At 41.4% G+C, this 27,299-nt stretch overlaps 1 protein-coding gene across 1 annotated transcript; it reads left to right on the top strand.

Moving 5' to 3' along the window:
* Positions 1 to 9,061: 9,061 nt before the first annotated feature.
* Positions 9,062 to 16,176, top strand: LZTS1 (leucine zipper tumor suppressor 1). The gene is made up of 4 exons (XM_053463537.1): positions 9,062 to 9,127; positions 13,529 to 14,007; positions 14,523 to 15,149; positions 15,546 to 16,176. The coding sequence occupies exons 2-4, from the start codon at positions 13,639 to 13,641 to the stop codon at positions 16,050 to 16,052; spliced, it is 1,503 nt and encodes a 500-aa protein (XP_053319512.1). The 5' UTR covers positions 9,062 to 9,127; positions 13,529 to 13,638; the 3' UTR covers positions 16,053 to 16,176.
* The last annotated feature ends 11,123 nt before the right edge of the window (positions 16,177 to 27,299 follow it).

Below are 27,299 nucleotides of genomic sequence, written 5' to 3'. Positions count from 1 at the left end.
AACAGGAAGCATACTTAAGTATGCTTCTTGCTCATAGGCTGTAGCTTTCTCATTGTGGTAGCCAATCACACATTTGCTAGTTGATCATTGAGCTATACTGTGCTGGAAGCATGCTTAAAAGCTGGAGTGTTTTCTTAAGTTTACCCTTTTGAGCACACATATAGGGTTAAGAACATTGGTGTATTTAATTACCATTAATACTATTAATAATATTCTGTATAATGAGTCATAATATGCAGTTTATAGGTAATTTTTAATTATTTATATTCTGTTGCTAAATGTATTAGAGCTTTTGACTTAAGGAAGACACGTTTTGAAAGAGACACAAATGGAGCTAATAAAGAGATGTTGGAAAGGATTTGAGCGCCCCTTGGTGGCCCCACAGTGTATTGCATCAGATTCCAGTTTAATACACAAAATATTAAGTTTGGCTTTATTGGAAGTTCCATGTACATCAATTATAATTTTATGTGTCCTATGTAATTTTTAAATTTTAGTTGTTTTTGTTCAATTTTGTGTGCTGCTATGTCAAATGTTGTAACTTCAATATTAACTATAATATGCTAATCTCTCTAAAACTGTCATCAGATATATCTTTTTTTAGAAGCTGATAGGGTTAAATTGTAATTGAAAGAAAGGTAGTTGGTAGGATGCCATTGTTAGCTGAAAAAAACCTCTCTTCTTGCCAGGTTACAAGAAATATATTTTTATGTTTATTTAATAATGAACATAAAGCAGTTCTTCTCGATAAAGGATTTCCGGTTTTGTCATAAAAAGTGTCAGTTTAAAAATATATTTTTGACCTGAGAATAGTGTATGGACACGCTATAAATCATTGGTATTAAGTGCAAATATATTTTATAACCCCGTAGCAATAAATAATGCTCTTCTGTGAAATTGTGCTCTCTGAATCTTTCAAGAATTCCCGACATTTAGATCCTTCACAGAAATAACATTGTATTTAACAGAACGTTTACAACCTTCAGTTCCCAATCTTAAATCTGATGTAATATAAGAAAGTGGCAATATCTTCCTTACAAGGAAAACAACAAAATACATATAAATAGACATAAATCAACTGTATCGCCCCTATTTACTGAAACTGAAGTGAAACTGTCCCGAATATGTGATAGATCAGAAAGAAAAAAAAGTGACATAAATATTGTTCTAAAAAAAAAAAAGACATGCCCACAAACAGCTGGTTTGATTGACGCAGGTTAATCCCCAGTTTTCAGAATTGCTCCTGCATTGCAAATGTGCAGCACCCGTTTTATAGCGAGGAACACGACCAGAGTTGACTTGGACATCAGCCGAAAGGTACATAGACATAGCAACCAACATTTCTAACGGACACTTTTGTTAGGAAGTGCGGTTAGAGCTTGGGGGCCATGCTGGCTTGGCACAGTCTTGCATGGTGTAAATGGGCCAGTTCTGGAGATCAGTTCAATCTCCTTTGTAACCGGCCCATTGAGCCGCAGCCCAGTGGGGGGAGGGGGGGTCTAATATGCTGTCCCTCTAGACCTGCAGCTCTAGGCCTAGGTACCCGTCTTAAAACGGTGCTGCAGCTTTGGAATGCCCCTTCCAACTCAATTGGCCAGCCACGAATCCGGAATAGAAAAGCAAAACACCAATAGTGGTAAGGCATATGACAGGGGAAACTTTGGCCCCCCTACACCAGTCCTAACCCTCCAAGAGGACACATCTGATGGGCAACAAGGATTGGGCAACCACAATAACTGTGGAACTGTGTACAGATGAACAAGGACACTTTCCACCCATGGCCAATATAGCCCAGCTTAAAGCAGATGTATGTACTTGAACGGACCTCTAGGTCTTTTGAAGTTCTAAATAAACTTCTTGAAAAAAAGTTGGATTTCCTGCAAGATTTCCATCGGACGCAGTATCGAAATGGTGCGCATCACTAGACCATGTTCCATCAAGATGGGATCTCTCAGATGTAACACGATAGAAAATAATTTGTAAAGTGTATGCTGGTGTAAGGATAAGAAATAATCTGGACTGAGAAAGAGCCCGGAAACTGTCCTACCTGTTTTTGAACATTTAACTAATTGGGTAAAAGGGGGGGGGCTTAAAAGACCAAAAACTACTAATAACTTGTATGAAAGAAACTTTTTTGAAAACAAACTGCTGATTTTAACACATGGAAAGAAAATTGTAATCAGAATTTATGTTTTTGTCTGAATGCTATTAAGTATGATGTAATATAAGTGTAAAATTTGCATGAAAGTGTGTGCTTTCATCCTTGGAATTAAACTTTTCACTTGACTGAGTTTGCAATTTTCTTTTTGCTGCTGAACAACAAAGTTTCAGTTTTATATTAGAACCCCGCAAAAGAATAAGAGGCTTCATGATAAAGCGCATTGGCGCGTCACCGGAGCAGCCCCCCCAAATGTTTGTTCAGATTAGATCTTGCACCCTTAAGGGGGCCGCTAAGCCATTTCTATCATACTCAAAGCTGCAACCGGGTGCCTCTGATCGGCAAAGGTGGGAGAAGGTCCGAAGACAGGGGTAAAGGGTTTTTGGATATAAGGCAGATGGGGATCTGGACATCTGGACACGGTGGGCAAAAAGAGAGCGATAGAGACTGGGGCAGTGGAGGGCTGGCAAGAGGGACAATTGGTCTGCTCTGATTTAAAGCTTTTAGGCCATGACCTGACTTTTTAACATGTGTTTTACTTATTCTTCTACACATAGCCACCAGTATGTCTAACATAACTAAGGACTTGGCGGCATTTATATCAGGACTGGATCCCTTTCTCTACATAATTTTAAAGCACTTCCTCTCTGTCTACGAGGCCAAGACAAAATAGAGTGTTGTCCACTAGATTATTTTTTTGCCCCTTATTACTTGGCCACCTGACTAGACTTTCCCCTTGGGTTGAATGTTGCCAATGTCCCCTGAAAAGGAGGCTCAAAGATCATAAGCCGGTATTGGGCCACAATTTTCCGATGCCTGATTTAAACCTGTTGCAACTAAAGAGACGTATGAGATTCCCAAAGCTTGTTTAATACGACATTATTTTCCACGTTGGCCCAATAAATCTTTCGCTACAGGCTCTTGAGCCAAGACAGATGCATCAATTTTCCTGGTTTAAACACCAAAAGCACATTTTATGAGGCGTCATTACCATTAATATCCAGCAGGTGTCAGTACAGAGCACATAAAGAAAACAATGGATATACCGACTGAGCCATATTATTTATTTATTCTTGCAGCGGTAATGATATACAGAAAAGCCTGCCTTGGATAGTGGCCTGTGGCAAAAATCAAAACAAGGAGGCAGAAAATTCTGCAGGACTCAGGCTTTCCTCCAAGTCATGCTATAGGCGAATAAACACAACAACCTCAATGACAGCTCAAGCTGTGGGAGAAGTTTCACTTCCTCCTTGTCAGTCCAGAAGAGATTTGAGGCAATAGATGAGTCACGATATGATATTTTAAGAGGTTAATTTAACTATGAGGCCAAAATATTAACTTACCCTTTTTTGAGGGGTATCAAGTCAAGATTTGAAAACGAGCCCCAGCAGGGTTGGGGTCAGGGGTGTAACGAGAAACCACAGAGCCCTGGTGCAAAAATTGCATCCCAACTTCAACAGCTGGTCTGTGCCATCATTGCCCCCAAACAACTTGCCTGTGCCTTCTTTGTCCCTTGCCTCCCATTCCAACATACAGAAGATAACAGTGGTGAAAAAACTGCGATCACAGACTTGCTCAGTCCCATCATTCTCATATATGAATCAACGTTATCCTTGGCTGTTTATTTACCAGCATCTTGTCTGACATGTGGACAATCATAAAGCCTGCCTTTCTCTGTTCCTATGGACTTATATCTGCTCTTCGGTCTGACCTGATTTTTTCTCCCCGGGCAATAAAGATAGAACTGTGCCATTATTTGGCATGCTAGCTTACTGAAAAGGTTAAAAGGCCAAAAGGGGCTGCAATAAAAGCACCAGGGATTTTATTTCTGTAGATCATCTAGAATATAATCAGTATTTCTGGCATTGTTGTCCTCTTTGAAATCCTGTCTATTCATTAGACCAGTAAGTCACCTTTTCACCTCTAGAATCCTTGACAAGCAAATCAGACATAAATATCAGCCTTAAAATGGGACTCGATAACCCATATGGGCAGTTGTGTAATTAGAGGGGTCGCAACTGCGACGGTAGCTGTCCCTCTAGGGGGCCTGGACGAACCCTGCGACCACTTGCTTCTGTCTCTTCGTGCCGGTTCAAAAATGTTCAGAAAGAGCATTTCCAACCTAAAACTGAGGCTGTGCGTATGTATGTTATTACGTATGTGAGCATGAATGTCTATGTATAAGTGAGCGTGTGTGAGCATGAATGTCTATGTATAAGTGAGCGTGTGTGAGCATGGATGTCTATGTATAAGTGAGCGTGTGTGAGCATGGATGTCTATGTATAAGTGAGCGTGTGTGAGCATGAATGTCTATGTATAAGTGAGTGTGTGTGAGGATGGATGTCTATGTATAAGTGAGTGTGTGTGAGCATGAATGTCTATGTATAAGTGAGTGTGTGTATGAGCATGGATGTCTATGTATAAGTGAGTGTGTGAGCATGGATGTCTATGTATAAGTGAGTGTGTGTGAGCATGGATGTCTATGTATAAGTGAGTGTGTGTGAGGATGGATGTCTATGTATATGTAAATGTAAGACTGAATGTCTTTATCTGGGGATTTTAATAAATCTTCTTTTATTACTAATTTGAATTGCAGGTAATATTAAGAATATAATACATAAACATTGGTCAGTGTTACTTCATGGCCCAATGTAGGGACAATATTACCTCCTAAGCCTTGAGTAATGTTCAGAATTTGCCCCAGCACTTTGAGAGACATCCACACTACACCTAGCTGCTGGTTTGGTAATAAACGTTGTGGTTTTCAGAAATGCGGGAGGTGTAAAGCTTGCTCAAAAATTGTCCCCAATCTAAAACTGCAACTTCTATAAAAAACATTTTTTGCAGACATTTCAACTCAAACCTCTAAAATGGTAGGGTATATTAATTCAGTAGTCATAGAGTCCAGTACCCCTGAGGAAGCTTTGAGCGGAACGCGTTGGGTGGGCTCACAGTTATGGCGGAGCCATACCCTACATTCAGCTTGTCTGGTTGTTGTTTTTAGTGTTATTTTAATGCTTTTTTGGTAAATGAGATATGATTATTTTATATTACATGGATATTTGCAATATTTCACCATGTCTGCGTTTTCTCTTTTTGTAGTTTTAACTCCTTGTGAGTTTCCAGGTCCATTTTCAGGTTCCATTTGTCACATAAGAGGACAGATCAAGTGTATATACTTAACATATACCTTCTAGATTGTAAGCTTGTCTGTATACCATCTTGTTATGTTATTATAATAATAATAATAAAAATATACTGGATTAAATTAATTTTAAGGGACCCCCCTTAACTAATTTTGTTACGTTGGGCTACTGATTTGACCAGATTAAGTTAATATCCTTATAATTTTCCTGGACTGGATCTTGATTTTATTTATTTACATATATATATATATATATATATATATATATATATATATACACACAGTATATGTACCTTTATAAACCCCCTTTACCTTCATGCAAAGTTCACATCCATGACATTTTGAGCTGAGCGCTGGTGGCAGACAAGGCTTATTTAGTGACAGTGGTCTCATGGCAGGACATAGGTGCAAATAAGATGTCACACATCGCTCTACCCACAATATCATGAAAATACTATCAAAAGTGCCCCACATTTCAGAAGAGAGGAAACAAAAGGACCTGTCTCCGCAAACTCAGGGCCACAATTTGCAAATCTCTACAGTAAAATCTTGATAGAAAGACAGATAGATAGATAGATAGATGGAAGGTAGGTAGGTGTAGATGTAGATAGATAATAGATGTAGATAGATAGAATTGGATGGATAGATAGATAACATGTAGCGCTCCGCAGTTATCTGATATAGTGTTCATAATAATTGGAAGTAAAATGATCAAAGCTTGATTTGTAAATGTATTAGAAAATAGCCGGCGGGTTGTATCATGGCTCGGGGGTATGCCGTTGCCGTTACTATGACACAGAATCAGATGGCAGATAAGGAAACCATTCCTGGAGTCACTTAGGGCTGCTACCTGCCGACACCTTTTACAAATATACCTCGTCCTCTACTGCTTCTGGTTTGTTTGGACACCAAGACCAAGCACTTGGATGCTCTCGTTCTCCCTGGTTGGCCCATACATGATGCTCAATAATGAAATCCTCTGACCAGCCCCCATTAACCCCAAGCTAAAAGCCCCTATTAGAACTTCTACCCATCTAGAAATCCTTGTTGGTTTATTTTCCTCTGCTCGTCAGCTTCAGCTATGTCCTCTGGTAATTCCGCATCAAAGGAGTTGCGATAAATAGTTAGTTGTCCCCTCCCTTGTGCTGATGTTGGTGTGATTCCCGGGTGATCGCGATCCCGGGGCCATTCCGTCACAGAAATATTAACGGAGTGCAGGGAACGCAAAGTGAGCCGGGAGGGCATTTACACAGAAGTAGCGAAGAGTTAAAGAAGTAGGAGAGCAAAGAAAGCCATGAATGAGCTAATTTAGAAGAATACCTGGGAATGTCATAAGCAGGAGAGGACCCCCACTGACCCCTGACCTCCCCTGACCTCCCCTAACATATGCACTAGCACACACACCTGCACACGTACTTACTATACCATATACACACGCTCACACTAACATTTACATATACACACTCACTCTAACACGCATCACATATTATTCCTTTACCTTGTCCGGAGCTCTTATATCTGCATGCGCGGTGTGGCCGGGTCACGTAACATTGCGTTACATTACCCCACAGCCCTCCCGCCTCCACCAGTGGCCCTGTTTGAACATTTTTGGGCCGGCCCAGGGGGCAATTAGGAATTCAGGATAGGAGTTGTTTATGTAAATGACTTGGTTGTTGCCTGTGTGCTGGGTTCGTTCATACAGTATATTTATATCATTGTGCGTGTGGGGGTTGTGGTTATATAACACTCATTGCTGCTAATTATTATTTCTAATGATTCATCGTCGGATCTAATCGTGCAGCGAGTGAAGCAGAGAGAATTTGGTGGTTTTTTAAGAAATCCATGGCTGATGGCGGTAATAGACAACCGTACGTGTACATGACAGACAGCCGTACGTACCCGCGTCTGACAATCGCTGTGTGTATCAGCGGGAGAACGTAGTATGTTCCCTACGGAACACCGTGAGTTCGATTAGCACCGCGCTCCCTTTAGTGACAGGTGACGGATACAAAGTTGAGACTATTTCTGGATGACCATGAGAAACTATGTTTGTGAAAGGGGTCTCCATTACGACCCAACGGTTAATGTTCTTTGGATAATACGCGTCAAGTATGTTTCGAACCGTTCTGTTGATCCTGCCGTCTGGCCTTTAAATTGCCTGCCCTCATCCTGATTATTGTTTTCAGATTAAATAACCGCAGTATTGGGTCACCTGAGCATTACATCAACGGGGACTTTGATGACATCACATTCTAAACACATAGACATTAATATGTCCTTTGCATTTGGGAAGCATTTCCACAAGATTTTGGAGAGTTTCTGTGGGAATTTTTTCCATTCATCCAGTAGAGTATTTTTGAGGTCAGGTACTGATGTTGGATGAGAAGACCCGGCTCCAGTTCATCCCAAAGGTGTTGGATGGGGTTGAGGTCTCAGGCCTCTGTGCAGCCGGTCAAGTTCTTCCACCCCAAACTCACCCAGCCATGTTGTTGAATAAATTCAAACTTTCACAAAATAAAATCATGCGATATTTCTGCATTACAAGCCTGTATTGGTGCCAACATCAAAACAAACACTGTTACCTGGCACCTAAAAATTTTGATTATTAAATAACTTCTTCAGTAAAGTGTTATTTTGTTTGGTACTGATACTGACCGCTGGACAGACCATTTCTGTTACAAGATGTAAGGACTTTTGAGTGGATACTTTCAAGCCCATCTCAGCATCATTGACAGTCTTGAGGAGGAGGATTACCCCCCAGCCCTCACTCGCGTGGTCCCACCAGCCCTTGGACTTTTACCATGTGAACTTGGACACTCTAGAAATGCCACCGTGGAGCTACTTCCCTGAAGACTTGGCTTTCTGGTGGGGGATGTGGGTTGACCTTTTGGCTTCCACATCCCCTTTAAGTCTTCACTAGTTTCCCTCTTTGGATGGGGACCTTGGAGCTCCAGCCTATATATCTCTTCAGGGATTGTGGCCCCAGAAGAAGGGGATCGAGTGTTACTCTGTGGCCTTACAACAGCACAGGCACCTCTGTCTTCATGGTTAAAGCATGACAGCTCGGAATCTTAACTCATATCTTATCTTTGGTTCCGCAAAGTTGACCTTAATGGCTTGTGGTCACTGTGGGGTGCAGTAAGATCCCCATCAGAGACGATATGAAAAAGGGAGGGTGGCTGCGAGCGGTGAGGGATTTGATGGAGATCGACAATTTATTGACCAAGATGGGTGACCTAAAGAAGGGGCAGTAAGGGGAATGATTATAGAAGTGAGTATGGGTGCGAGAGACTTGGAGGTGAGGGTGTATGTATAGTGGAGTGTGAGGGAGGAATAACACCTTGTTGAATGAGATGGCGAAGTGAGCTTAGATAACAAAGGGTGTTGGAAAGTGTGGGTGGGAAGGTGAAGGGAGGTGTTGAATGAAACGATTGTGGAGTATGAGTATGAGTGAGCAGGTGTAGTGAGCTGAGGTTATTGTGTGTTTTGGGGAATATAAGAATAAAAGGAGGGTATACTGAGTTAGTGAAGGTGTGTTGGTAGCTGTGTGAGAAGGGAGGGGATGGTGGGGAGAGGAAAAAAAGGAAAAAGTGCTTGATGAAAGAATAAGGGGTGAAGAAGGAGACAGGAAGCAAAGTGTGTGGGAGTCAGACAGAGCTTTATGTAAATGTTGCCTTTTCTTTCAACCAATCAGGGTGGAGATGTGCTCCCTGACTCTGCCCCCTCAATGCTTGCCAATTTGGCTACCAGACTCTGCAGTCAGTGGATAATCGAATCTTCTGAGCTACAGGTCTGGCCCCTGACCGACTGGCAACACATGGCTGGTAAGTTTAGAGGTGGCAAGAGTGCGATGTCCTGCAGGGAGGAGGCTGGGATGCTCTGCATGGGAAGGGGAATGCTTTCAAATAGGAAAGACTATCTAGAAACTATCTACAGTGAATAAGAAGCAATTCTCTCCATTATGTCTTAACTGATGTGCAAGGAAGAGGTTAAAAGATAAAATCAGAGAACAGACAGTATGGGAATGTTATCTTAGAAATGTGCAATAATCTGCAGTGAGAAAGTAGCAGGACTCTGGCTATATTTAGGTTATGTGATTAATACAAGGGAAGGGTGATGGTCTGCAAGATATACATCGAGGGAGATATTAAAATGAAAAGCACTACAAAAATAGTAAGCAAAGGGGAAGAGGAGGGAGAGATGCTCTGCAGAAAGGTGGTGGGGTGGTGTGTTGGAGTCATAAATAATAAGTAGGAGAGGGCTGCAAAATTGCGTTGGATATTCTTTCTTGGTGGTTGATGGGTTAATTAAGTAATAATCTGCAGGGTCTGGGAAGAATATATTAATAGAGTAATCATCTATAGATGAGAGATACTAACTAAGAAATGTTTTGGTATGTATTGTGTGTGTATATATAGATATATATAGTGTATTTGGAACAAGGTTTATTATAGTACCGGTATGTCCTGCAGGGCTTTGGTACTGAAAGAGTTAAATAAACACATTGGAAACAGAGTATTGAAATTGTGATCCATAAGAAATTAATGAGTTTTGGCCACCTTGATCTCTTGCATGATATTGGTTAACAACCATTTTCGGCATATTATGGATGAGAAGAGAGAAGAGATGTTGGAAAGGTTCTACAAGGTTGAGGACCAAGAGAAAGCTGCTTCTCATCACTAAATAATTTGAAATATATATATATATATATATATATATATATATATATATATGTATGTATATATATGTATCGTGTTAGTGGATACAATGTTCATATTTTCAGGTTCAGGTTTCATAAAGCCATGCGCTGCCCACTTGTCAGTTTTCTTGATTTAAGCAAGGAAGGGGTTAAAGGAGGAATGCTCTGTGGGAATGTAGGTCCCTTGAGAGCTAGGATTAAGGTTTTGATTATTCAGTGGAGTTCTACTAATCAATATTTTATATTAATCACAACGATAGAATATTTTTGTTTTGGCAGCTTTAATTTTTAATAAATAATGACCCTAAATATACATATAAAGATATATATTGTTAAAAAAGAACATTTTAATAGTAGGAATATTTGCCGCCTAGATGAGTGCTGAATGAATTGGGTTATTGTGGTCTGGCTCAAAATAGGCTTTAGTAAGAAGGCAAATGAAATGAAAACAGCTGGTGCAAATATACAGTGTTTATTCAAGTGCCTGAAAATGTCAGCACTTTTTGTCGGTGATATTGAACTACCGTTTTTTGGGAAGTCACATTGTGTGCATCTCCGTGCAATGATTTATATGCATTAATATAATAATTTTCTGCAGTTCTCTGGAATGAAACTGATCAGAGCTGTTCAATGTGAGAAATGTAAGGATGTTCTGTAGGTCCTGAACTACTGAAAATGCTAACATTATAAAGATGACCCCTTTTGACTAGAGGGGTTAGGTCAACAGGTTCTAACTTTTGTGGACCTCCAACCACCATGATCCTTAGTCATTATTCTTGCTCGTGACCAGCTGGCTGAAGTTCATGGACCTGAGGTTGGAAACATCTGCAAAGCTTCCTGTTGACTAATACTAGGGTGAATAATTGTTATTGGGATATGAAGGGGTTAAATCACATCTCCAGCAGATAGTGGGGTTAATGGGTTGTTTACTGCAAGATTGGGGGACGGATGAAAATGCTGGAGGGGTGAACTAGAAAATGATTGATGTGCTGGAGGAGCACACAAAAACCCAATATAGGTCACTGGTAGGAGAAGGGTTAATGTTGGCATGGTCTAATGTTCGCCGCTGACTAGGGAAGAGTGGCCTTAGGAATTGACTTGTTAGTTGATGCTGTAAAGGAAAGGGTTAATGCAGGGATCTACTGGTTACTTGAGGTATTGATTGTGTAGTTCAAGCTGGGAAGGGGTTAAAATCATGATGCTTGTGATGAATTGCTTATAGCACAATATACTTGAAAACCAGGGCAAATAGTTTACAACCTAAAGGCATTTAAATAGCATTTAAAGGCCAAAAAACAAGCCGATATTGGGGGACAATTCCGAGGGCAAATAGAAACTGGGGGTACTAGGACGTCCAACCAGCGGGATATTCCTATTGACTAGTCCTAGTTATACCAGTTCTGCACCTGAACTATTCTTGATACATAATAAACAAAATGTTAATAATATGATTTAATTCCTCAAGATCCGGGGTCTTGGCTAGATGAGAGGAGTAATTTGGGGTAGCAGTAGGGGTTAATACATGGATGATGTAGAGGGCTGTCAGTGGATAAGCCAACTGTGTATCTGAAACAGAGTTATGGATCAGAAGCAAAATATGAAGAACCAGCTCAGTCCCTCCTGAAGAAGACACATGCTGGGCTTGGCCTTGCATAATGCATAGGTTAAGTGCGACATATAACCACAACTTGCGTACGCCTTGCTTATTAGTGAACAGACCTCACAGCTGACAGTCTCAGACAGTGAAGACTGAAGGGTTAACAGAAAAAAAATATACTCACCTTATTCAGGACTAAGGTTAATAATGGTCACAGTCATAGAACCATAGAATTTGACGGCAGATGAACCATTTGGCCCATCTAGCCTGCCTGTTTTTCCTGATGGACAGTCAAGTGGCTTCTTAAGACGCATTCATGTAATTCCGTTTATTCTTTACGCCAACCCTTGACAGTAGAGACAGGAGTATTGTTCACCAATCCCCTTTCAAGGAGCTAATGGGACATGACTCTTTAGACCTCTAGTAATGGGTTAATGGCACAGTGCCCTCTAGATGACTAGAAAGAAGGTAACGAAAGAAGGCTCTTTAGCTATCGCTGAATGGGTTAATGGAACACCAGATCTCAGGTGGGGTAAAAGTCTCCAGCAGTGGGATTAACATGATTGTGGTCTTCATGCCTCCAGAGTGGGGTATATTTCACAATGATCTCTAGAAAGGGACACATTAGGTAATGTCTTCCAGACCTCTAGGACAGAGTTTATCTGCTAATGCTCTATACATTTCCTGAATAGCATTGGCCTCGTAATGCTTTCCTACATCTCCAGAAAAGAGTTACTCAAATAGTGTCCTCTAGATCTGTAGGTACCAGGGTTTGACCTCAAGATGTTCTCAACAATTTTAGTGTAGGATTACCAGATCTCTAGGAAGGGGTTAATGAACGAATATGAATGAATAAAAAAATATATGTTAAATGTGGTCTTATCAATGAAGCCCCCAATGCAGTACTCTTGATGACTGGACCATTCCATTGGTTGTTATGGTGACAGGACCACATTTAAAGCTCTGCATCAGCATAGTAATCCTACCATTAATATCTAGAAAAGATCATTCAGTTTCTACCAATTTATATTTTATCTCACAAAACAGGAAAGTCTATTCTAGTGCTAAATTTAAAAAAAAGTGATCTTATCACTATAGCAACCAATGAGATGTGCCTGCTGAATGGACTGTGCCAATGTGTTGCTATAGTGATAAAACCACTTTTAAAACTTTGCATCAGAAATTCTCATTCGAAATAATTGATTGACAGGTGCAGATTTAGGGTATAGAACACGTAAAATGTCGGGGTTCTATTAGCTATTTGTTCAATCCGTGTGATCTTGTTATGTTCTTGTAAAGAGTTTCTGTTCCTGACTGTTCTCCAGCCTGACTCATGCAGCACAGAGTGTGCGTGGGAAGGACAGTTACCTCTATGACTATACATCTAGAAAATCAGGGACATCGACACCTCTAAGACAACACAGAAGAGTATGTGGAAGCACCATGAATGGTTGTGATAGAGGCCACCTATGTGGCCCAGGACTGCCTATAGACTGGGAACTGAGAAGCTAGGGCAGCATTCACCTCTAGGACTCACACAATGCATTTAACTCTTTCCCTGGAGTACCACAGAATCTTTTGTCATGCTTATTTCAGGAGGCGTCAGACTTTCCGTTACCATGGAAACCGAGAGTGCATGTATCACGAAACACGGTGTACCCTTTATGTGTGTATTCTTAGTGCGGCTCTTGTATAACAATAATTCACAGAATGCCTATTATTTGATACAGCCTATGATCAAGTTATTAGTTAATCCCAGGATGAAGCATTATTACCCCTTTTATCCCAATATATTGTGTTTTTTTATGATCTGTAATTTTTACATGACTTGTATGATTGATTGGCTTTATGAATAAATGTTAATCTGTATACAATGTTCCAGCTATATATTTCCAACGGTTCAAACACCTTCTCTTCTTTCTCCGACAGGATTTCTTTTCCTGAAGGGGGGTAGCCCTCGGATATGACCCAGGTTCCCGTTGTTTCTTCTGTGGCCTCTCTCTTGGCAAGCCCCCTCTTCAGGACATACCGCGAGCACGATGGGCAGTGTGGGAAGTCTTCTATCTGGGCATGGGTTCAACAGCAAACAGGGCCGAGGCTCCCAGCATCGTGGGAGGAAACCTCCACATTTGAAAAAGTTGAGTCGCTGCTCAGATGGAATCCTCAGATTCGGCTTCTCGCAGGAGTCGGGGCATGCCAAAGGAGGGGGATCAAAGATGGGCAGAAGCGAAGACTTCTTCTACATCAAAGTCAGCCAGAAATCGCATGTAGGTGCCAGACAGGAATATCATGGAGGAGTGACCAGCACCGAGCCAGAGAGCCAGTCCAACCAAGAGTATCCGGTTCCAACTAGCAAGCCATGTAACCCACCACCCAGCATGATCCACTTCCCAAACAGATTGGAGCTGGTAAGTTTGAATCATTCAACAACTTAGAATTATATTTATTAATATGAATGATAATTTAGTGGAAAACACAAAAGATTTTGTAGGCCTGCATTTAGGATGTGGGCTAGAACCTCACATCAACGTATTATATAGGTACAAGGTGATCAGAAGGCTTGAAATTAAGCTTTAGAAGCATGAGATGGGGAGAAAATGTGGGAGAGGTTTATCGTAGAGACACCAGTTGTTCACCAGACTCAGGGTTGAGCATGCACTTAATCCCACAATCATAGCTATGTGTTAGGAGGCCGGTCTTGAAGGAGGACCTCACTAGGGTAGACCCTTCAAGACAGGGAAAGGAAAAATTGAGAGGTGGAAAATGACCGCAGATAACCAGGGGGGAAGAATGGGTTCACATTACTGTAGAAATGGAAATGATGAACAAACTTAAAAAAAGAATGATGGTTTTGGATCAATGGGAAACAAATAGATTGTAGTCAAAGGAAACGCAATAGTAACCATATATTTCTTTCATTCAGGAGATGAATGCCCTCCGCCCATCGCCACTGAAACCTGGCATGCGCAGGAACTCTGCTGTCACGTGTTATCCAGCTGCAGAAAGTGGACCACAACTTTCCCTTTACTACCGCCCAGACAGAGCACGTGAAGCAGAAAGCCGTGCGGGGCACTGTGTGGGTGGCATGTCTGAATCTGGCAGAAACTCCATGTCAAGTCTTCCTACCCATGCCAGCAAGTTGGGTACTGCATGCCAGCTAGATGCTCTTCTCATGCCCACAGGGCGTTTTGGCGGCAGTGCTCACAACATCACCCAGAGCTCCCGAAGTAACATGCTGAGTCTTAGGGCTATGTCCTTGTCTGATGGTGGGAATGCAAATAAGATTCTCAGTGTGCCTCCTAAGCCAGGTATAAGATCTCCCCCATCCTGTGAAGAGCTGGCAAGAGTTGAGCCTGGTGAGAAGACTGAGGAAGGTCACAGAGGAGGTCCCTCCAGGTCAAGGCAGAGTTCACAGAGAGGCCAAAGAGGGCAGCATGTTTTACAGATCCAGGTGGCACAAGAGAGAGAATCGATGGAGAGCAAGATGCGAGGGTACGAGAAGGAGAAGAAAATTGCCATAAGCCCGTCAATTGATGATACACAATGGGAGGTAAAAACTAAAAAGAAGCTGGAAAACATGGTTTGTTAGGAAAAATATAACAGCTTAAATATAGACAAGTATATAGGAGCTGATAAATAGAACATGGTATATATAGGGAAAATAAAAAGATGTAAGGGTATAATAGATAGAGGAACAATGAGGGGTATGGGTAGAATTAGTACGAGTGTAAGATGATTTTTAAAAGGGTTCTACCAAGTCAACATCCTACTTACTTCTAGAGATAGACCTGATGCCTGGATGAAGTGACTGGTCTAGAGATCTCTATAAGTATATGATGCATAAGTGAAGATATCCCCACATGAAAAAATATTGTAGGAGATGGTAAATACCAAGGAGAAAAGAGAATTAAAATAATGTAAGGGATATGTTTTTGTTGCCCTGTAGGTGTGTCAGAAGAATGGGGAAATTGCTTCCCTGCGCCAGCAGTTACGGGAGGTTCAGGAGGAGTCCTCTCTACGAGCCAGTGAGATCCTTAGTTTGAAGGCCCAGCTGCGGGAAACAAAAGGCAGAGCGGAAGCCCAAGAGCAGCGGGCACGAGAGGCTGAGGAGAGGTTACGGGCAGAAGAGGAGGAGAGAGAGGTGAGGGAAGAGACAGCCTCTAGTGAGGCTGATTTGGAGACACTGAGAACCGAGCTGGAGGCCGAACGGCAGAACAACGAACAAATGACAGACGTGTTTCAGCGGGAGCGCAAGACGTGGAGAGATGAAAAGGAGAAGGTTATCCGCTACCAGCGCCAGCTACAGCAGAATTACCTGCACATGTGCCAGAGATGCCAGGCCCTGGAGCAGAGGCTGCGAGCATTGAGTGGGGAAGACCTCGATGACGGGCCTATCATCACTATGCCTGATATGGAGCTTTCCTTCCAGGACATATTAGCCACAGAGATCTGACTGGAGAGAGGAGAAGTATGGGAGGGAGAGTAAGAATGGGAGAGCAAATGAGTGTGAGTGTATAAGTGTAAAATTTTATCAGCTACCAACAAATTGGGGTTAAATGGAGGGCAGCTGTGTCTGGGTGATTTGGGATATCAGAGGACCCAGTAGCTCTACATCCACTTTACCCTGGCGGTATAGGGGTAGAAAAAAGAGAGAGACTCTACCTGTTAAATAAACTGACATCTGATGATGTCAGTATATGATGTCATACATTGCCCTTAAGCCAGGTACTGATATCACTGCTCTCTGCCTCTACACTAACACAGATTCTGACCTAAGGGTAGGGTCCTATTTAAACATGGAACCCTTCAAGTATTGGTTTTGCTGTTAGAGTGATTATAGCGTGTGCAATTATGGCGAGCGTGTGTATGTGTGTACAGTGTACATTCTATGAATAAACAGAGGGCATTGTATGTTGGCATGTGACTAAATGCAGAGTATACTTCTGTGTGCATACAGAGCCCTTCATATGACACCCCTCGTGATACTCTTTGTTCCCTGATCATTTTGTGCAAATTGCCACAATAACACAACTGGTCCATGTGTTGTGGAGTTTGTGCTGCACGCAATATGTGTGTTTTCTGTGCACTAGTCACACTGCAGGTGCTCTGGCAACGTATGTGTTAATTGAGTGATGTACATCAGGCTTTGGCACAAGAAGGCTCGAGTGCACGAGTGTTGTGCAGTGTATTGAGTTGCACGTTTTCCTGACACTCAAAAGGGTGAATTTACTAATCTGCAATCTCTTGGTGCATTTCATAGACTCAGTGGGGTCTGTTTGGAGGAAGACGGAGATGGGCTGTCATACTGCATATTTACTGAGCATGAAATTCACCCTTCCACGAAAAAAAGAATATTTTTTTTAACAATATTGCGGTGCTATTCACACACAAAGTTATTATACTATTATTATATATTATTATTACTAACAGAGATACTAAATTGCTTACATGGCAAGCACTGAACGCAGTAAATCCACTTTTCCTGCATTTCACTGGCCACGTGATCTGAGCACCAACATCATGATGGTCTGAGCAGGAGAACATAGCCATAAAAAAAGGTTAGTAAAGTCACCCTAGGGAGAACATAGCCAGGGAGTGTATCCTCAAGTCTCTCCGAGGATGGCCATGAGTATGCTGTGAATGCGGAAAGACGCGCAGTGCAGGAGTTAGGTGACCGTCGTAATGCTAAGCCATTGTGGTTAAAGGGAGGTGATGTTCCACCGAACCTTGTTGTTAATATTTAGACGCAGAGTATATTATAGGTAATGGGGCGGGGGTTGTAATTATTTGTGTCTGTGGCAGCCTGGAAGCTGCTAAAAGGGGACAAAGAAATCTGAGATTTGATGTTTCTATTCATTTAAATAAAGAAACTTCCTGAATTCTGTGCTAGTGTATTATATGCGCGCACGCACAGCACAGTGTACACTTCTGGTGTTTAATAATGTATATTGGTATTGTACTGTCCCAACCTTATACACATAATAACAACTTGTAGTTGGTTACAAAAAAAAAGTTGACAACAATATAACAAATTTAGGAGATCTCACCCTCTACACCTGGTTTTGTCATACAGCTAAATGTATGGATCAACACCCAAGAAACCAATTCAGTTCCATACTTGAGAATGGCCGTGGGGAACGGTGTCAGGTAAGTACCGACGTCCTCAAATTTCTCAAAGGCTTTTTTAGGGTTGATGATATAACTGCTTTCAGTTTGGAGCAGGAGATCATCCATTCAGACTTGGAGAAGTGTAACCTAAAAGGATTCTTCACAGTAAGAACAATGTAGAATTTGCTATCAAGAGACATTCTTGCTGTCAACTTCAACATATACCTTTAAATATCCCTTTTTGTATAGTAAGGAATATACAGGGGTATAATTGGCTATACGGAGAGGATTAGTTGATCCAGTGGGAAATCAGGTGCATTTTTCCCCTTCGCCATGGATTTGTCTGTATTGGTACTTGGATGTATTTGTATAATTTTGTTAAGTATCCCGTCTGCCCATTTTTTTTTACAGTAAACACCATGGGGTGTATTTATTTAACGTCATTCAGGTACAAAGATTAAAACGGGATTTTTTAATCGTATCAATCAATGGAATGGGCCAATCGTCAGAAACAGTCATTTGGTTGCCATAGTAATAAGACCAGTTTCCAAACCTTGTATGAGAATCATTTTTTACATGTATATTTTTATAAATTACTTCCAAATGCTAATGGTGTCCTACGACAACTTCTGAAGAATAACACTACTTGTTGCAGCAGAACACAGCCGACTTCTTCTCTTACCCAAGGCTGTGTTTTCTAAGGCAGAGAAGGCCCTTGTTTGCCCCACCACTTTTGTGGGGTGCATAGTCAGTATGACTTAATGATAATTTGGGCACATCTTGCACATTTGGGCACCTAAAAATTGGATCTGTCACTTTTCTCAAATCCAACAATTATGTATCGTTTACAGATTTAAATAAGAAAGAAACGGTGCTGTGAAAAGTATTTGTCCTCAGATTTCTTCTAATTTTGCTTTTTTGTCACATTTCTCATCATCAAACTAATTTTAATATAAGGCAAGGACACGATGAGTAAACACCAAATGCAGCTTTGAAATGATCATTTACTGAAGGTAAAGAGTTAATCAATACCTGTATCACCCTTGTGTAAAACTAATTGCCCTCTTAAACCCAATAACTGGTTGGGCCATCTTTGGAGGCAACAACTGAAATCAATAGTTTGTGATAACTGGCAATGAGTCTTTACATCGCTGTGGAGGAATTTGGGCACTCTCCTTGGTAGAATTGTTTTAATTCAGCCACATTCAGGGGTTTCAGGGCATAAACTGCCTTTTTAAAGGTCACGCCACAGAATCTTAATCAGATTCAAGTCAGGACGTTGACCAGGTCACTCTGTTTCTGTTGAGCCATTCAGAGGTGGACTTGCTTGTGTGCTTCCGATCATTGTCTTGTTGCAGACTCCCAACTGTGCTTGAACGTTAGGTCACAAACTGATGGCCGGACATTCTCCTTCAGGATTTTCTTGTCGAAAGAATTCATGGTGCCATTAATTATGGCAAGTGGCCCAGGTCCTGAAGCAGCAAATCAGCCCCAGGCCATCACACCACCACCACTGTGTTTGACTGTTTATATGGTGACTGGAATGCTGCCAGATGTCACGGAACACATCTCGCACTTTTAACTCATCTGTCCACGGAATATTATCCCTAAAGTCTCGTGTGAGGCGACCCTTTTTGGTCAGCGGTGATTTTCGTCTTGCAGCACTCCCGTGGATGCCATTTTTGCACAGAATTACTTTAACTGAGGCGAGTGAGGCCTGCAGTTCTTGTTAGTCGGGGTACTTTTGTGACCTCCTGGATGAGAGCTTTTTTCCTTCTATACGTGAAATGATCATTTAAAAACTGCAATTTTTGTTTACTTAGGTTATCCTTGACTTATATTAAAATTAGTTTGATGATCTGAAATATTTAAGTGTGACAAATATGCAAAAATAGAAGACATTGGGTGACTTCCGTGTCACAGCTGTAACATAATTGCGAAAGGGTTTTCGAACAATCAATTAGCCCTTTAAACTTAAACTTGGATCAGCAAACACAGGAGTGATGGTTGGTAAAGGGCTTCTGAACGCCTATAAAATAATTCTATTAAAATTAGCTGCTTCCAGCTACAATATTCATTTACAACATTAACAGGGTCTGCGCTGTACTTTTGATCAATTAGATGTTATTTTAATGGAACAAATCAGCTTTCCTTTTAAAACACAAGGAAGTTTCTAAGCGACACCAAACTTTTGAATTGTACTGTATATGATATAAAACAAAACAGTACAGTACTGTGCAAAAGTTTTAGGCAGGTGTGATGTAATGTAAGAATGCTTTCACAACATACATGTTTAACAGTTCATTTAGTTTTTGTTAAGTGATAAAAACAGATGAAAAAATCTAAATCAAATCAATATTTGGTGTGAATACCCTTTGCCTTTCAAACAGCATCAATTCTTCTAGGTACACTTGCACATTAAACTGGCTGGTAGGTTGTTCCATCTTGGAGAACTAACCACAGTTCTCCTGTAGATTTAGGCAGCCTCAGTGGCTTCTCTTCATGTGATCCCTGACAGACGTGATGATGTTGAGATCAGGACTCTGAGGGGCCCATACCATCTCTTCCAGGACTCCTTGGTCTTCTTTATGCTGAAGATAGTTCTTAATGACTTTGGCTGTACAATTAGGGTCGTCATGCTGCAGTATAAATTTTGGGGCAGTCAGATGCCTCCCTAATGCATGACGGTAAGTATCTTCTCAGCATTGAGGAGACCATTAATTCTGACTAAACCTCCAACTCCGTTTGTAGAAATGCAGCCTCGAACTTGCAAGAAACATTCACCATGCTTCATTGTTGCCTACAAACGTTTGTTATTGTACTGCTCTCCAGCCCTTTGGCGAACAAACTGCCTTCTGTCTACAGCCAAAGCACCTGCTATTTTGCTGCAGCCCAGTTCCTGTCATTTTGTGAATAGTGGAGTCGCTTGGCTTTGTTTCTAACTTGGAGGTATGGCTTTTTGGCCGCAAGTCTTCCATGAAGACCACTTCTTAACAGACTTCTCCAGACAGTAGACGGGTGCACCGGGTACCACTGTTTTCTGCCAATGCTGAGCTGATGGCATGGTTGGACATCTTCCAATTGCGAAGGAAATTAAGCGTGATGTGTCTTTCATCTGCTGCATTAAGTTTCTTTGGCCAACCACTGCATCTACGGTCATCTCTGTTTCTCTGTGCTTAAAAAGAGTTTGGACAGAATATCTGGGAACCCCCGTCTGACTTGAAATTCCTGCCTGGGTGAGACCTTGCCGATGCAGAATACATACCTTGTGTCTTGTCTTGCCATGGTGTATGACTTGACATCCCTTTAGCATCCTCGCCATATTAGTGACTTTGGCTGTTCCTCACCCAGGTTTATTACTCCTACACAGCTGTTTCAGTTAACGATTGTGCTATAGCCTACATATTAAACTCATGATCATTAGCACCTATTTGGTATAATTCTTTAATCACACACCTAACTATATGCCTACAAAATCCCTGACATTGTGCAAGTGTACCTAGACGAAATTGTGTTGTTTTAAAGATAAAGGGTGGTCTCTGCAAATATTGATTTAATTGAGATTTTAAGTCTGTTCACTTACTTCGCATTTTGTTAAATGATAAAAATAAACCAACATGCCTATTTTTGAAATCATCCTTACTTTATAGCATTTTTTCAAGCTTGCCCAACATGTTTGCACAGTACTGTATACTATGGTTAAAGGTACTTTAACTTAATTTTCCTAGGATCTGCATGATTATCCTTCCGTCCTATTGTTAAGTTGCTGAATGTTGTTGATTGAGTCAGGCAGCCATCGTAAGGCTGAGCGGTTAGAAGAAACTTCAGAACAAGCTGGTGGTCCTGCCAAAGACTGCTTACATATCTCAGCTTCCATTAGTCAACAACACAGGTGCCATTGACTATCCATGTAGTGATTGTGCAATGAATATAACGAACAAGTCGACCCAGTCAGACTGCCAGGACACAATGAATATGGTCTGAATATATATATATATATATATATATATATATATTATATATATAGAAGTTTAATCTCTCTCTGCAGCAAGTGCTCTATGTATCAGCTGGGACTCTCAGCCCACACACGACAGATGAATATGCTAATGAGTTTTAATTGGTCGTCAGAGGAAAATTCACATGGAGCTAATTACTGAGGTAAGAGAGAATGAGAGCTCGGGGACTGATCAAACACAATGCAACACAAACACACAACTACACAACCACACACACACACAACATTATTGAGAGAAGAGAGAGTGGGAGCTCCGGGGCCGATCAAATAGCACACAATACAAACACAAAGCGACACAAGTACACAAAGACAATTACTGGGGAGAGAATGAGGGTTGGTCATATTAAGAGTTGGCACCACATTATGTCCCACCTAATCTTAGGCTGGGCCACTCTACATGTATAAACCATGCTTCACTGTAAAATAGGCACTGCACATGTGCATCCAATGATATCTCAGTTGTGACACTGGACGGAACTGTTGGCATGTGGCACGTAGCTTTTGCACAAGACTGTCCCATTCATATCAGCACAATTGCAAAAATAAAATTTAGGGCACACCATAATATTAGTCATGTCCAGCAGTTCCAGATTTTTTAATATGGCGCGTGATCTCCACCGTTCCTTGCCTGGTGTGGCAGACATCCCTCCAGCAAAATCTACTGGTGGGATTGGACTCCAGTCTGCCATCGGGTAAGTACACACCACCTGGAGACCTCACACTGGCTGGCAGCAGTGGGTCTCAGCAACATAACATTTACGCACAACATAGGAGTGGAAAAAACTAGGCTTCTAAGATCCTCTTCACTGACATAGAGTGGCCAGTCGTGTTGCCTGGGACTGCAGTCATCTCAACATTTGTGTACAAGCTACTGCCCACCCTGTGACTGGACACAGAAGCCCATTTAACATGGTGGGAAAAGGAAGTGAAGCAAGGGAAAAAGATGGAGTGTGAACAGCCAATCAGAGCACACTCTGTGACCTAAAGCCCTCCCACTCTTCCTGCCTGGGCGAAGGTGGACTCTGGGAGATAAGAGCCGGCTCCTCCCTGCTAGTGTCTGACAGTCCCTCATGTCATGCCCCTAGATCAGTTGCTCCATGTGCCCCTTGGTTAATCCGACCCTGCTCCCAAGTGTTCCTCTTTAGGAGGAACAGTCGAATTGGAAGAAGTACAATTTGGCAGCAAGAGATTGAAAGTAAAATAGCTGAAGGGTCATCCTGCTCTGTGCCTTTTGTATTTGAGTTCAGATGTAACAATTAAGAACTGTAGGCCCGATCCTGTTCTAAGGTTCCCATGCATGAGCCAGAGCAGCTGATATGCTGAACCGATGAGATCTGAGAGATCGAAACAGCTGTCTGTAGGTGGAATGCTCATTGCTCAGGCTCATGCTTTTCTATCTCTAAAGCTGTCTAAAAGAGTATGGAAATCAGGGAGCATGTGTGGTATGGTTAACTCCGTAAGAGGCGGGTTAGCTGTAGACAAGGGTGGGGGTGGGACTTGAAGTAGGCAGCGCTAATGACTAGGAAAGTGAGAGATGTGACCCCGGAGACCCAGGGAAGCCACTGTTTACCCAGAGACTCCAGATGAAACCTTGAGAGTTCCCCGGCGAAGCATGGGATCAGAAAGTGACATACCTTGTGACTACTATACACGCAGCTGTGAATTCTGGTCTAGGACCAAAACGTCAAACTTCTGCACCCCTGTCCAATGGGCCACGCGCAGAAATCAGTAACCTAGAAGTCACATCCTCCATAGTAAGCTTTCTTGACACCATATGTCCTTATGAGTCACCTGGACCGGCACAAAATGACATTGAATGTTCAATACTTGCGCACATTATGCATTCCTGGAGTGTTCTTGTTTCGCATAATTGTTCTCACTCCTATGCATTCATATTAGTTAATTGTTTTGTTAAATGCTAAAAATCTTGGCGAAGCGCAAGAACAACTGTTACTAATTAAGATGTCACTTCATCAGGGTGTGCAGCGGCGTGTCATATATTAGTGATTGCCTTCACGTGCTGTCAGAGTAGTCTCCATCCTTCACTTCTGCTTTGTGTGACGCTCATACATCTTGATCTGCAGGGCTGACTTTCAACGCTTCACCAGGGTCAGTCCAGGTTGACAACTCAGTTTGGGAATACCAGATAAAGTTACCCTGATAACACATTTTGGTAGATTTTTGGGGCTGTAAAACATTGTGATACACTCAAACCCAGCAAACATTTTGAGCTGAGTCTGGGACACCGGAGAATCCACAATGAGCACAATTCTGCCCATGCGCACTAGCACCGTAGTAGCTCTAGTTCCCAAGCGCACCAATTCACTTGGGGTAGTTAGTAGATTTGTATCGGGGTCTTGTACCATTATCATAAAGCAAGTCCTCTTGGTGTAGGTGAATGCCTACGAGCCTGTTAAGTGCCCAGTGGGCCAGTGCCAGAAGGTGTGCTCCTCTTCTTTAGTTGCCGTTCACATGGTAGATCTGGCACTTTATTGTGGAGCTGTGTTCTGGATACACTTGGACCCCCGCTGTAAAAATGTAGGAGTGTAGTGTACGCTGGGAATAGCCAGCCAGTGTCCTCATATATGTCATTTAGTAGCCGCTGGCCTTAAAGTGCCAGGGCAGTCTTAAAGATGCTCCAGCTATATCACTATACCTTTAAATACTTCCTTCTATAGCATTTGTTTTTATTCTCTAGAGCTCACAAATAGCTTCGACTAAAACACCTATAATTATTATTATTACAATTTATTTATAGAGTGATGCAGAGCAAAGGGGCGAGAATAAAAAACAATATAAATAACATTAAAAAAAATGATAACATGAACACACGTAAGACATACTGGTACATAATGGAGAGGGAGATGGAGAGCTCTGCTCTTACAAGCTTATGATATATTAGGAGGTTTGGGGTCAATGAAACAGAAGGTGGGGGTCTGCTTGGGCTACAATAATTTAATTCAGTAAGGCTCAAGTGTAGAAGTCAGTGGCCTAGAGATCTAGAATGTGGGGAAAACAAATATTTTTTTTTCCAGAATGTGGATTGTGGGATATCAGGAGGAAAGATTGTATTCTAGACAGGTGGGTTTTTACTTTTTAGTAAGTGTTCAAAGCTATAATAAGTAGGGGAGTCTGGCAGAACAAGGTAAGGTGTTACAGAGAATGGGTACAACAAGGGTGAAATCCGGGAGAGAGAATAATGGCTAAAGAGAGATGCAAATCACAGGCTGAACAAAGAAGGCAGTTAGGAGAGCATTTAAAATACTAGCAGAGAAATAAGGGGTGCAGGGTTCTTAAGTGTCAAGAATATGAACTCGCAGGGCATGGGGAGCCAGTTCAAGGACTGGCACAACAGGGTAGAGTTTTGGGTACTGGCTCATAAAAAAAAATTGGAAAGACGTCAGAGATGGCCAACAAAACTGATTAAATGAATGGAAGGCATAATGACAAGCTTTCCAAATTGGGCTAGTTTGCTTTGAAGAAAAGACACATGCCGAGAGGTGTGATTACTAGACTAGATGGCAGGCTTGATGGGTTGAAGGGTTTTTTTTTATCTGCCGTCAAATTCTATGTTTATATTACTGCATACAAGTCTATTCAAGGACAATACTACGACCTGTTTATGGATCTTTTCATTCATAGAACTTTGCAAACACAGGGTATAAACACAAGTTTAAAGGAAAAAAGCTTTCTTATGAAGCAAAAGAAAAGTGTTTTACAGTCAGAGTAGTTAAAATATTGAATTTACTGCCGCATGAAGTGGTTTTGGTGGATTCAGTTAATTCTTTAAAAAAGTTTGTTCTTTTCAGCTCCCTTCTGTGTCCTGTGCTCCCTGCCTCAGCGCTGCCCTGACTGCAGTGGTGTCTCTGTGCAAGCGCTTCATGCTGAGCGCCAGAATATGGGGGGTACATAGTGAGAAGGGGGAGAGAGGGTAGACAGTGAGAAGGGGAGAGGGGGTAGATAGTGAGAAGGGGAAGAGGGGGAGACAGTAAGAAGGGGGAGAGGGGTGGATAGCGAGAAAGGGGGAACTGATAGTGAGAAGGGGGTAGGAAGAATATTGAAATAAAGAGTGAGAATGAGTGAGAGAGTTAATGAATTAATGTGTGGGTGAATAGTGTGAATGAGTAAGATAATGACTTAATGTGTGGATGAATTGTGTGAATGCGTAAGAGAATGAATGAATCATTGTGTGGATGAATTGCTTGAATGATTTGTGAGAATGCATTAATGAATAATGAATATAATGAATATCTGATAATTAAGTGTTCCAGGCTAAAATGATGAATGAGACATTTTACATGAATAAAAAATTTATGGAACGGACTCGAGCTTTCTACGGTACAAGGAATTACGTTTTTATTCCTTTATTTGGTTACAAATCTGGTACTTTGAGCAGAGTAGGTGGAACAGCATCTTTGCCAACGTCATAAACTGCAGGAATACATTTTTAACAAAATACCGGTAATACCGCGGGAGGCAAAATATTCGCTCGCAATCCGAGGCTCAAAAAAACTAATAGTTTTAATAAAGTCCGCAATAAATAATTCATGTCGGAATAAAGGGTGTTTAGTAGTGCTTTAAATGACTGGAAAAACAGAGAGTCTTATTAATAATTTGTGTTGGAAAGTTAACTCCTGCTATAATTAAAGCCTGATGTTCCCCATGATAGAACTTAAATGCTAATAGCAACCAGCTATCTCATATATTTTAATGCTGGCGTACTAAGATATGCAATTCGACACAGACTAATACGGCACAATAATCTCCCACCAAGAACCCAAATGGATCATAAAGCAGCAACCATGGACGTAATTGGTCCAAGGGATCCTCTAAAGGATAAAGAGACCTATACAAGTTAGGGTGATGTGATAACATGAACCTTTTATTTCCAGTACACATTTATTATTATTTATTGTTTTATATAGCGCCATCAAATTCTGTAGCGCTGTACGAATGGGATGTATATAGCCAAGGGTTAATAAGGCCAGTCAGTAACATGTGAAATGTATGCTGGAAAAAATAGCCAAAGTGGATACCCCAATGGAAGTGTTATAGAATTTACTCATAAAGTCATATTACTGTCAAATATTGGTATTAAAACAAAACTAAAAATATTTAAAGGGCAAATCCCACCATTTTTGTTTTAAGTTACTAGTATCAGATAAGAAGTATGTTTTCAGAAATACATTGCTGTTTTCTTCTTTTTAAACAGTTCTAGTTTTTGCATAATATACTGTTTTTAGCCATCTCTGTGTGTTCTGCTTCTGTGATCTTAGCCTGATTTACAAGACAAACACCCTGGCTCCTTATCATACTACCTGGGGTAAAAAAAAATAGAATGACTCGGTCTTAATCACCCAGGTAGACACTCTGACTAATGAGAGTCTATGGAGGAACAGACTTCATTAGCACTGACATAAAGAATCATCACCCAAAATATCACATGACTGACAGCAATAGGGGCCTCCAGCTCTGCAGATAAAGGAGATTTATTTGAACAAAATGAGGTGAAACCAGGGATTTGTCAATGCCGACCTATATTACTGTATACAGCGATGGATTTTATGCTCAAGAAGA

The sequence above is a fragment of the Spea bombifrons genome, chromosome 4 (assembly GCF_027358695.1).
Source record: "Spea bombifrons isolate aSpeBom1 chromosome 4, aSpeBom1.2.pri, whole genome shotgun sequence".
In the NCBI taxonomy this organism is placed as follows: Eukaryota; Metazoa; Chordata; class Amphibia; order Anura; family Pelobatidae; genus Spea; species Spea bombifrons.
This window is presented reverse-complemented; position numbering and strand designations above follow the sequence as displayed.